This window comes from Sinocyclocheilus anshuiensis, unplaced genomic scaffold (genome assembly GCF_001515605.1).
Source record: "Sinocyclocheilus anshuiensis isolate Anshui unplaced genomic scaffold, SAMN03320099.WGS_v1.1 scaffold246, whole genome shotgun sequence".
Lineage (NCBI taxonomy): Eukaryota > Metazoa > Chordata > Actinopteri > Cypriniformes > Cyprinidae > Sinocyclocheilus > Sinocyclocheilus anshuiensis.
The window spans coordinates 1081907-1095253 of record NW_015542356.1 but is presented as its reverse complement, the minus strand read 5'-3'; the positions used below and the strand labels follow the sequence as shown (position 1 = coordinate 1095253).

The following is a 13347-nucleotide window of genomic DNA, read 5'->3' as shown; positions in this document are numbered from 1 at the left end:
CACACGCACAGACACAGGCTCGAGGGTCGTGGGGTGAGCCTCATAAACCTGTGGCAGCGCTGGAGCAGAGCGGAAACCCCTCCCGATTCCCAACTCAACTCCTCCAACCCCAGTCAAAGAAAAGAGGAATACCGAGGAATCAGGAAACACGGAGAAATACCACAATACACCTTTACAGTAAGTCAGTTTACTATTCTATCACATAAGCAATTTTGTTGGCGCGCAGGCGGTGTTTGGTGTGGCGCGAGGTTCGGTTTTGCGCGTTTGTATTCAATTGTTTTTGTTTTTCCAAAGGAAAAGGCCAGGCAGCATTAGCAGGGCAGCGCTAGCAGCGGCTAACGTCCCACCAGCACAGGGAAGCCAATGAACATGTTCAGTAAGCCTATAAAATATGTTCTGCAGTCTGTCATCTGTCCGTAAATGTTATTTATGGCGGTTATGGATGTGTGAGGTTGTTATATCTGAAAACAAAAAACAGTCGCCCGTCACTCCTTTTAAACTTTTGACAACAGCGGTATAAACAGACTGCAGACAACCAGCTAAATTGCGGTTTACTCACCTTGAGCAGCTCAACCAATCGCATAATATGAGTATGTAATGTTATTCTGTCAGATTGTGTCATGCTGTGCATTGAGGAGGAATGCTGAGAAGGGCTGTTTGTGTGTAAGGAAATTGGTCATTCCATTGAATTGTGTTGGGGGAAAATCTTCAGTTTCCTCTTTTATATGATAATCATAAACTCTTAACATTACCCTTATCAAGCATTACCGTGGTTCAGTTTTGGCATCAGAGATGCTTTGATGTAAGTTATAGTACTCAATGATGGACATCAACGTTTGAAAACAAGATGATGTTAAATACAATTTGTATATAATCTAAACTTTATTAAGTGTGCTTGTGCTGGCTTTATTTAAAAAATGCCCCTTGCTTTCATATTTTGTTATAATGTAGTGACTTCCAGTTTTGTTTGCAACAATCCAAGTGTGCAAATACATTTTGTGGCCACTATATGCCTAGAACATATATGCATGTGTTTTAATAGAGTAAATCACAATCATTTTACTGATGCCCAGTCTGTTGTGGTCTATTTGTACCATTGACAACTGGGAGTCTATGCTATCGTTTTGGATTTGAACAGTGTTTTGGACTTGGAGTAACATGCGGTTCATTTCCTGTGAGAAAGCTGTCACAACCACTGGGCTGAGACTCAGCGAGTATTTTTTTTAGTCATAAAACAAGTGGTAAGAATCATCCAGAATGTATTTACCTGGATTACAATGGAAGAACACACACTGTAAGTCTTTGATCCGCCATTATGTTAACATAAAGAGATGGTGGTCACAAGCAGCTGACTTTGTTTACATGTTGTGTTTGGTGTCCCGTTCTTGAGACGCTCATGTAGAGGACACACATTCCTCCGCTGGTGTGCTCAGAAGTGCTATTCAAGCAGCTGTGCCCCCACAGAGCTGTTCTGTAGCACACAGCAAATCCTTGTTGAGCTAAACTCCCACTGATGTGCATTAACCAGCCTAATTGTGTTATGGGTGAGAGAGGATTATACAGCACACTGGTTATTTTACAGCTCTGTGATGTGTTTTCATAGATGGCTCAGGCTTTTGCTTTTGAGCTATCATTGAAATTATTGGTTCCCAAAGTAACAAATTACTGACTGCACTGTTGGTTAGTGTTCACTTCCTTTCTATTCATGCTTTTTACAATTTCTTTATTTGAGAAAAATACTATAGTGCAACAAAAGGCTTCTATATCAAGTATAAATCTGTTATGTAATCTGTTTAAGTTTAACAGTATATTTTTACATTTTACATTATGAATTATGTATTTAGTAAATGTTATGCAAAATACATATAAAAAAATCTTTAAAAAATATTGTAATATCACACACAACCTCTTTATATCCCTAATATATCAGCATAGGCCATCAAAAAAATCCATATTGGTCAGCCACTAGAAATATGCATAATTACTTTCTCCTATTCAAAATGTGAAATGATTTACAATGTGAAACGAGACCTGCAGAGACTGAGGGAGGGTTGGAATTCAACTTGTGTTCGGACCAAGCAATCGAACCAAGTGTCAAAACATCTTCATGTAATGAAATCATATTTTCTCAAATAAAGACCTTGTAACACTGATTTTAGATACAGTACAACAGTGTATCTAACAGTCTATACAGTGAAGTGAATATGACATAGCGGCCAACTGGATATAATGTAGCATAGTTTTGATATCATAAATTAAAAAAGTATTGCTCATGTGTCTTCAGTGACAGCAGAACTCTTCTGTCCAAATCCCTGAATATGAGAAAGTGTTATAGTGGTTGCCTTTCTATGACTAATAGTGTAAAACTTTTTATATACCATTTGCTTTATTTATTTAATGTTTCTGTCAAATACTTTTTTGTTAAACAAAGACTGCAAACTGATAGTTAAATCAGTAATTTAAAAAATCCAATTAATTGTTAATGTTAACTGACGTTTGGGAACTTATTGTAAAGTGTTACTTTTTTTCTGTCAGAAATCGGTCACATCACCTTCTATCAATAAGATATTAAACTTGCTTGTAATATCTATTTATTGACATCCAAAAATTTTAAGTGAATAAAAGATGATTTGAGTCAACGTTCTTAGCATATTTATATTTAAACAAACTTCCTAAATAATATATCTGTCAAGAGCTGTCACTTTTGACTGTGTTAGTCTGAACAGTAACTTTCACAGGAAACCAACAATAGCTGTTACTGTCAAATTGACATCAGCTTCATCTATTTGTCTTGCCGCTTTGGTTTTTTCTTGTGGCTAATAGACACAACTTACCCACCTCTTGTAGTCTGCCAGTTAACTAACTTTAAACAAACTAAATAATTGCTGTGAACTTTGGTATGTTAACTGAATAAAAATATCCCATGCAAGATAGACCTTTAACTTGCTTACGTTTTATTACGCCAATAATGTCATTTTAATATTGTATTGCCAGAGCACTACCTTAAACCCTCACAAACAAAGATATCTTAAAAAGTAGCCTATGTCTCCACTAATGAAAACAGTTGTTTGAATTCTGCAAGTTATTCGATACAACACAATAGCCTTAATCACTTTTAGTGGCAAACATCCTCAAAAGAGCTGCCTTTCTGTAAGCTTCTTAATTAATCGGTGGTCTATAAGCTAAATGTGAGCTGTGTGTGGATGAAGGGGAGCAGAAGGCATGTACTCTCATATAAGAAGGTTATTAAGAGCTTTGTGAAGTATTAAACTACATTACTAATCTCAGTAATTAAACAACCTTTTGCTTTACTACAGGCTGTAAACCAGTCTGTCACCATTTCTGATATTAAAAGCATTTTGATTTAACTGTAGCAGTTGTATATTAGTATTGTTATGTCTCAGTGTCATTTTAGTCGTGGCATGTTGTCACACATTAGCCTGAAGCCACAAATACCTGAAGTTGTTCTCATACTTTTTTTTTAGTTGCTTAGAAAGGAACTGGAGGTGTAAAAATGTTGTGTTGTGTTACAGTCCTTGCTTTCAGTTCAGCAGTCATTGACTGTTTTAGATCTGACTGTTTTCTTAACAGGCTTGAGTTTATAAATCATGTGGGTATCAGCCGGTCGTCACACAGGAAGTCTGGTTTCCCTTGATTTGCACTTGATAAACTGCATTCTCTTTCAATTAACCTGTATTAGGAAACCCGGCATAAATGTTCACCGGTTTAAGGCATATTATTCCTCTGTTTCACTTGCACGCACTGGTCGGGCGAGGTTATTTAGCAGCATGTAGACGCGTTGATAACAAGGTAAGAATGCTTTATGATGCTTGTGTTACGTGGTTATTTAAGACTGATCAGAGCTTTGAGGTGTACACAGATCGTGCCGTTTGTGTCATGCTTGGATGGACACTTCTTGAATGTGGCATGTCAGTTGTCCATTTTGGGTCGTCTGCTGATATTTCTCCATTCTGGATAACCACTTGTTGTATGGTAAAAAGTTGTCTGCGTTTTACTGGGAACTAAGTAATGGTAGTTGACTATCATGTGAAATAGAAATTTCTTTAAAAAATAGATTGTGTTCAACAGCTTTTTTTTAATTGAAAGAAACAACCCATTACATAATATTTATCACATAAAATGTATTGTTGTCATTTGTTTGGTTGCTTCTATAGAGTGTAAAATCAAGCAAGCAAATTAAAGGCTTCAGAAACTAGGCCTATGTCAACAATTGTTAAGTGTAATGTTATGAAGTTTATATATACCTGCATTTATATTCATACATACACAGTGTGATACATGATGAAGATAAGAAGAAAAAAGCCTTAAAGGCATAGTTCACTCAAAAATGAAAAGTCTGTCATTAATTACTCACCCTCAAGTTGTTCTAAACCCGCAAGACCTTCGTTCATCTTCAAACACAAATTAAGATATTTTTGATGAAATCCGAGAGCTTTCTGACCCTCCATAGACAGCAACGCAACTACCACGTTCAAGGCCCAGAAAGGTAGTAAGGACATTGATAAAATCGTCCATGTGACATCAGTGGTTCGACCTTCATTTTATGAAGCTATGAGAATACTTTTTGTGTAAAGAAAACAAAATTACGTTTTCTTCTCTTCCGGGACAGTCTCAGCCGCCATTCACGAGAGTACCATGACACATGCGTGTGCATTCCTCTGCTTGTAAACAAGGCACAGTGCATGTGTCGTGGTACTCTCGTGAATGTGCAGTGGAGATTGACACGGAAGAGAAGAATTGAATAAAGCCGTTATTTTTCTTTTCGTTATGAACAAAAAGTATTCTCGTAGCTTCATAAAATTATGGTTGAATAAACGGTTTAACGGTGTCCTTACTGCCTTTGGGCCTTGAACGTGGTAGTAACCTTGCTGTCTATGGAGGGTCAGAAAGCTCTCGGATTTCATCAAAAATATCTTAAATTGTGTTCCGAAGATGAACGAAGGTCTTACGGGTTTGGAATGACATGAAGGTGAGTAATTAATGACAATTTTCATTTTTGGGTGAACTAACCCATTAATTGAAAAGAAAACCTTATAGTTTGTTTATAAACCTTATAGTTGTTTGGCATAGTCATTTGTTTATTTATTTATTTAGATTTTTTTTTTTAAGAAGTTTGGCATTATGTTATTGATTTATTCATTTATTTTTATATTTATTTAGGCCTATGTATTTATTAGATTAAAATATATTTATTTAGAAATATTATATTAATTATATTTATTTTAAAAATCTGTCATGTCAAAGTCATGTGGTATGACCAACATGCAGAATAAAAACAGGAAATTATGTCATAGAGATTACCCCTGCAGAATGTCAATTAGTTTTTTAAAATATCAAATAATTTGACCTTTTTATGATGGCACCATGTTAGTTCAGGTTGTATAGTGTCATATGGTGTGACATAATAATATAACAATAATTGATAATAATTTATAATGTTTGTAGAAAAAGAAAAAGAAATAAATGTAAGTTCAGATATGTACACTCACATGTTTTCATCATGTAAAAAAATATACCATTATTTTTTGTGTCATGGTTACATGCCATATGAGTCATTCCATTTAAACTTTTATAGATAATGATAAACCATATGAAACCAACTGAAGAAAACAACTTGGCACATATGTTCATGCACTTCAACTAACCAGTCATTATCTCTACCCATATCATATCTCGGCAGCAGTAACAATGCAGACCTGAGCAGCACACCCCATTGAACGAGAGAGAGCGCACGTGCCTTGCGAGCAAGATGGGGTTCGGCCAGGACCTGCGCAACTCCCACGAGGGTCTGGTGAAGCTGCAGGACTGGGAGCTGAAGCTGCTGGAGACGGTGAAGCGGTTCATGACCCTGCGGGTGAAGAGTGATAAGGAATATGCATCGCTCCTGCTCAACATCAGTCAGCAGGTGGACAAGCATGACAACTCCTCTCAGATCCACTATGTCAGTACAGTGTCCAAGGTAATGGCCAATAGCTGCATTATGGGTCGGCAGGTGGAGCTGATGTTTTATATGTTTTCTATATGTTCAGAACTAGTCATTCTGCAACCTGCTCTCTCTGTTTTTGTCTCGCCTTCTCAATCTCTGTTTATCTCTTTGTTTGTTTCTCACACTCACTCACCCACATTTCTTATCCTGTCTTTTTGTATCTTGGTATGTGTTTTTTGTTATCAGTCGTGGACTCACATGGTTCAGCAGACGGAGCAGTTGAGCAAGATTATGAAGTGCCACGCTGAGGAGCTCAACTCAGGGCCTCTCCACCGCCTCACAATGATGATCAAAGACAAGCAGCAGGTGAAGAAGAGTTACCAAAGCCTCCACCAGCAGATCGAGTCTGAGATGCACAAGGTGAGCCTTTATATAGATTCAGAGAACATCAGTGGCCCTGTTTACACCTGGTATTAAGATGTGTTTTCATTCATCCGATCACAAGTTGACGACATTTAATACAGGTCTAAATGGAATGTAAATCATTTTGAGCTTGTCCACTTTCAACCATTTCCAGAGGTAATGAAAAATGCATTCAAGCGATTGCTTTTGTAGGGTAGACACCAGTGGTGGAAAGAGTACTAAGAAATTGTACTTAAGTAAAAGTATTGCTAATAAAGGAATCATTTACTTGAGTACAAGTAAAAGTACTGAAAAAGAATATTACTCAAGTAAGAGTAAAAAAGTAGTTTGCTGAAAAACTACTCGACTTACTGCATTACAAAGTACTTTAGTATTATTTTACTATTTTTACTCAAAATGAGATGATGTGAGCATTATGGAGCGGGGTAACCCTAACACTCATGTATTGTAATGTCTGTTTCACAAGTGAGACCCAGGAAATCCTTTATATGGACAAATGCATCAGATATCACGCAGATAGAGACGCTTTGCCTGATGAAACGTGTAAGACAATAAACACACAATTGCAATGCAATGCTAATTGAAATAGCTTGCATTACAGTATAGAATTTTATAAAAAATATTTTCTGTCTCACTGTGGTAAAAAGCAACATGGAACCACAGAAGCTAACTGTTTCAAACACGACTGATGTTATATAGTGATTTTGGCGCAAACCATGATATTAGTCTCATAAATTGTCATGTTTGATGCTATGTTAAGCAAACATACTGCCTATCCCTGTTGCCAGGAGCAACTGTTTTATAACTAATTTTGAAAAGTAGGCAAAAGCAAAGAAGGGTAAGTGAAGGTTTAAAAGAAAAGAAAGGGTCTAAAACAGTGTGAATAGAAAGGTGCCAGTAAAAAAATAATGTGGGGTGTGGGTAATGTTGGGCATCGTTTGAATTTTAATGATTCCAATTCTTGTCAATTCCCAATTTTGATTCCAATAAGGTAAAAAAAATTAAAAATAAATAAAAAATCTTAAGATATCATCTTATTGCAAAATATTTAATAGCTGAGTACTATGAATGAAAATCAACAGGTTAAAGAACACTTACACAAGGATGTGTGTGCAGCAGAGAAAACAGCCCATGAGTCTTCTTGACTTGAATGGTTTAAAATCACATTGAAAGTGTAGTTTGTTATAATAACAAAGGTGGACTCCAGGGACACATTCGGTAGGACAAAATAAAATTGCATTTTATTTAACATTTTAACCCATACCTAGGTTTGGGAATCCAAAATCTATTCCAATTCTGGAATAGGATGCTTAAGGTCAGGAATCATCTACTTGTTATAAAATAAAAATTTCGATTTCTCTTATCGATTCCTTTGTGCACATTTTAATGACTTTAAACCATTCAAGCACAAGAAGACTCGTGCACTGTTTTCTGTACTACACACATAGGGGTGTAGCCATCATTTCAGAAATGACGGGGACTTTTGAGGGGAACTTTTTGACTTGTCTAATTGACAGACTTTATTTTTTTCTTATGTATTTTAATTGGCTAAGAAATCAAATACACTGCTGGACTATAACCAATCATTTGTATTCTATAATATTTTTTTCTGTATTTTCCTAATGACAATTTTAGGATTGGTTTATTCAAACACATAATAGGGCAGAATAGTTTCTATAATGTAATAAATGTTATGTCAATTAGCACTGCATTATTCAAATACTATATTTACTACAGCTATAGAGGATGCCTTTGTCCATATTAGGGATTTCCTGCACGTCATAAGTTGGTTATTATATATTACTTCTACGAGGCCATTTTGGACTTTCTGCGCGAGAGCGCCTTCCGGCTTCGAGTATGAATGAAACATGCACTGCATGAGAGTGTTTAGCGCTCCGAGATGTTTACATCATCTCGTTTTGGATATGAATAAATCGTGTGGTCATACATATACTATCTTGTTTCTTCACCCATGTGCACACACATCCAAAGCACGCACACAGAAAAAGTGATTTAAAATGCATCTGGTTGACAGATAAATCATGGTTGATCTGTCAGTCAGATGCACGTAAAATGCATGCGCTTTTATTTCAATGTTGTTAATGTTGAGGTTATTTTAGCTTCGTACATTTAGTTTAACTGCACTGTTAAAGAGGGCGATTTTTACCATTCAACTGAACTATGTGCATGTATTTTAGACACTTACATTGTTCTTTCTCCATCCATGCAATAATTCTATCAACCGAGTTTTCTATTTACTTACTGCTGTGTGCTTTGGTAATATCAACGTTATTTCAGGAGCTGACAAAGTTATGATTTAAAATCAGAGCATAGCTCACATTCACTAAAATATTGAAACGCTAATGATGCTGATTCAAAACGACAACGCCGGTGATTGACAGTCAAAGCAAAGTGTGGTTTGAACGCCCCGCCCCCACAGCTGAATGCATTACTGTAAGGGTAGGTTTAGGGTTGGGGTAGGTGTAGACTTTAATAAAACACAATCTAATAGGTAGAAAAAATTATTTATTGTTGTTTTCCTGTAGCTGTATCCCTTATAGCTACAACCGCTAATATAACACATAATTACTGTATTTGCATTACTGTAAGGGTAGGTTTAGGGTTGGGGTAGGTGTAGACGTTAATAAACCATAATTTTACAGGTAGCATTTTTCGTTGTCGAATTGTACTACCCACTGTTTTAATGGGAGGTAGCAAAATCTGACAGGGTAGCACAAATCGACAGAACACCGGTGATTGACAGTCAAAGCAAGGCGCGGTTTGAATGCCCCACCTCCCAGCTGAACTGGAAGTTTTGATTGGTTTTGCACTCGAGTCAGACCTGTCTGTTATTGCCTGAAGCACAGGGCTCCACCCCAGAAGTTTGAAAAGTGCCCATCAAACGCCTTTTCCATAGGCGCTCCTTTTTCTAATGTTTTTTTTTGTTGTTGTTGTTGTTGTTTTTTTGTACTTTAGGTGAAAAATAAATGTAGCGAAGTTGAATACTTTAGTTTTATTTTACTCAAAAGTAAAAGTACCACAATTTAATTATACTCAAGAAAGTAGAAAAAATAAAAGAATTTACAAAATGTAAAAAATGTACTCGAGTACTGTAATGAATGTATTTGTAATTAGTTACTTTCAACCTCTGGTAGACACTCATGTAGTTGAATGTATTTGAAAAATCGCAAAAGGCTGCCTATACTTGCCACCCTCTGACCTAACGTGATCGTTATGGGACGTGTTTTGACGAAGCGCACCAAAACAATCGATTGCTACTTAGTAATGTTGTACAAAAACACAGATTATGATTGAAATCGCCATTATTATTCATGTTCTTTCCATTTGCTTCTGTTCTCACTCACTCGTAAGCAGAGTAATGACTTTATTTATTCAATCATATTTGTGCATTGCACGCAGTGATATCGTGAAAGTGATGTAGAGTGTGACGAAATCCGAACACATGTGGTCACATTTAAAACTCATGTGAAGAACAGGTGTAAATGGTTATTTGTCTCAGCTGACTCACTTGTGATTGGATCACTGAAAATGCATTGTAATACCAGGTTTAAACAGGACCAGTGTGATGGATCAGTTTTGAGTTGGCTTCTATTCCTCACAGGTAACTAAAAGCGATCTTGAGAAGTTGAAATGCACCTACAGGCAGTTAACTAAGGATGCTGTCTTAGCAAGAGACAAATACAAGGAGGCTGTTGTAAAAGGTGAGCTGTTTATTCATTCTCTGCTCATTCTTTCAAATAATAAATATTCGATTTGTCGTGATGTCCGATTCACAACAAAATGACTGTTACGAATCAATTCTTTTTCTTGAGTCAAATATATGAAAAAGTTTTAGGCTTAAAAGTTTAAATCAGGGTCAGTCCAGTATCCACATTCAGTGACCGGAAGTGTGCTGAGGTCTGATAAACGGCAAAGCTCAGTGTCCTTAAAGGGATAGTTCACTCAAAAAAGAAAATTCTGTCATTAATTACTTACCCTCATGTCGTTCCAAACCCGTAAGACCTTCGTTCATCTTCAGAACACAAATTAAGATATTTTTGATGAATTCCGAGAGCTTTCTGACCCTGCATAGACAGCAAGGATCCTTACACGATCAAGGCTCAGAAACGTAGCAAGGAGATCGTTAAAATAATCCATTTGACTTCAGTGGTTCAACCTTAATTTTATGAAGCTACGAGAATACTTTTTCAACAATTCGTCTCCTCCGCGTCACCCTATAGTGCCATTTTGGAAAGTATCACATACGTAAACAATGTATGCTGTTCTGTGTCAGCAACACCGTATGCGGATACGCGTACGTACGTTGCATACATTTTTTACTCCAAAATGGCGCCAGGGTGATGCGGAGGAGACAAATTGTTGAATAAAGTCGTTATTTTAGTTTTCTTTGTGCACAAAAAGTATTCTCATAGCTTCGTAAAATTCCGGTTGAACCACTAAAGTAAAATGGATTATTTTAACGATGTCTTTGCTACGTTTCTGAGCCTTGATCGTGTTAGGATCCTTGCTGTCTATGCAGGGTCAGAAAGCTCTCAGAATGCATAAAAAATATCTTCATTTGTGTTCCGTAGATGAACGGAGGTCTTACAGGTTTGGAAAGACATGAGGGTGAGTAATTAATGACAGAATTTACATTTTTGGGTGAACTGTCCCTTTAATGCATACTTAATCCACTCTCTATCTGTAGTACGCATTGGATTAGTATTCAGATACTGCTTCAAAGCTAAGCATGTTCCATCATTGATCACATTTTGGAACTCACATGGCCCAAAATTGTGAAATATTGAGAAACTTACCAGTGTAAGTTAAATTAATGCAAAGTGTTGCACATTTCATTTGTGCAGAGATGACCATCACTGAACTCACAAATGACTCCCTTATTGAACCATGAATAATTTATTGAATTTGTTTGGTTCAAAATGAACAGAGAACCGTTACTGTACTGTGCACTGTAGGTTTCTAATGTGCACTCTAGGTGTCTAATTCTGGTTGCCCTTTACTCACCTTCATATCAGTTCAAACCTTTATGACTTACGTTTGCAGAGCACAAAAGATGATATTTTTAAGAACGTCCCTGTGCTTTTTTTTCTGAAAACATGCTTCAAAATATCATCTTTTGTGTTAGCTGGTTTTGGGTGAACTATCTATTCCATCAACCCATCTGTACTGAGCAGTTTTGTAATTTGGCAACCAATGCTATATTTTGTGACCTTTTTTTATAGAGACTTGCACCATAGTCTCTTGATTTCGTTCATCTTCAGAACACAAATTAAGATATTTTTGATGAATTCCGAGAGCTTTCTGACCCTGCATAGACAGCAAGGATCCTTACACGATCAAGGCTCAGAAACGTAGCAAGGAGATCGTTAAAATAATCCATTTGACTTCAGTGGTTCAACCTTAATTTTATGAAGCTACGAGAATACTTTTTCAACAATTCGTCTCCTCCGCGTCACCCTATAGTGCCATTTTGGAAAGTATCACATACGTAAACAATGTATGCTGTTCTGTGTCAGCAACACCGTATGCGGATACGCGTACGTACGTTGCATACATTTTTTACTCCAAAATGGCGCCAGGGTGATGCGGAGGAGACAAATTGTTGAATAAAGTCGTTATTTTAGTTTTCTTTGTGCACAAAAAGTATTCTCATAGCTTCGTAAAATTCCGGTTGAACCACTAAAGTAAAATGGATTATTTTAACGATGTCTTTGCTACGTTTCTGAGCCTTGATCGTGTTAGGATCCTTGCTGTCTATGCAGGGTCAGAAAGCTCTCAGAATGCATAAAAAATATCTTCATTTGTGTTCCGTAGATGAACGGAGGTCTTACAGGTTTGGAAAGACATGAGGGTGAGTAATTAATGACAGAATTTACATTTTTGGGTGAACTGTCCCTTTAATGCATACTTAATCCACTCTCTATCTGTAGTACGCATTGGATTAGTATTCAGATACTGCTTCAAAGCTAAGCATGTTCCATCATTGATCACATTTTGGAACTCACATGGCCCAAAATTGTGAAATATTGAGAAACTTACCAGTGTAAGTTAAATTAATGCAAAGTGTTGCACATTTCATTTGTGCAGAGATGACCATCACTGAACTCACAAATGACTCCCTTATTGAACCATGAATAATTTATTGAATTTGTTTGGTTCAAAATGAACAGAGAACCGTTACTGTACTGTGCACTGTAGGTTTCTAATGTGCACTCTAGGTGTCTAATTCTGGTTGCCCTTTACTCACCTTCATATCAGTTCAAACCTTTATGACTTACGTTTGCAGAGCACAAAAGATGATATTTTTAAGAACGTCCCTGTGCTTTTTTTTCTGAAAACATGCTTCAAAATATCATCTTTTGTGTTAGCTGGTTTTGGGTGAACTATCTATTCCATCAACCCATCTGTACTGAGCAGTTTTGTAATTTGGCAACCAATGCTATATTTTGTGACCTTTTTTTATAGAGACTTGCACCATAGTCTCTTGATCAGTGGTTCTCAAGCTTTTTGACACGAAGCCCCCCCCCTTCGATTGGCAGTATGTTAAAATAATTCAATAAAATAATTATAAATCATTCAAATAATTAAATTCCATAATTTCAGAAGATTCAAGAGTTTTTTGGGGGTTTTACACTATTACACCAAATCATTGTAGCGAATCAGCTCATGGGGATCGTTTGTTAATCTAATGAATAATTGATTTGTTAAATCAAATGAAAAATGGTGTGTCTGATTGGTCCAGACGCTACATCATTTACATGATTGTTTCATGTTTTGTTTGTTTTTATGGGTTTGTTCCCCCTCGGCTAGGGGTGGGCGATATGGCAAAAATATCACGATTCAATCACGATTCTTTGTCATGTTGGTTTTTCTATTTTGCAAGCTGTTTGAGCATTACAGCCAAACTAATTTCCCTATTATAAAGACAAAGCCTTTCAAGGTAACAAAATATAAAA

General features: G+C 36.5%; 1 protein-coding gene across 3 annotated transcripts in view; it reads left to right on the top strand.

Annotated features, from left to right (window-relative positions):
- The first annotated feature begins 15 nt into the window (after positions 1–15).
- The window catches only part of LOC107691727 (tyrosine-protein kinase Fer-like), a 49764-nt gene continuing 36432 nt past the window's right edge, over positions 16–13347 (top strand). Inside the window, exons 1-5 of one of the 3 annotated variants that reach the window (XM_016490518.1) lie at positions 16–177; positions 295–376; positions 5702–5980; positions 6194–6367; positions 9993–10092. In XM_016490518.1, coding sequence (XP_016346004.1) covers positions 5771–5980; positions 6194–6367; positions 9993–10092 — 484 coding nt within the window. In that variant the 5' untranslated portion in view covers positions 16–177; positions 295–376; positions 5702–5770. The remainder of the gene's footprint in view (positions 178–294; positions 377–5701; positions 5981–6193; positions 6368–9992; positions 10093–13347) is intronic. The other 2 variants (XM_016490519.1, XM_016490517.1) reach the window with 2 other exon arrangements.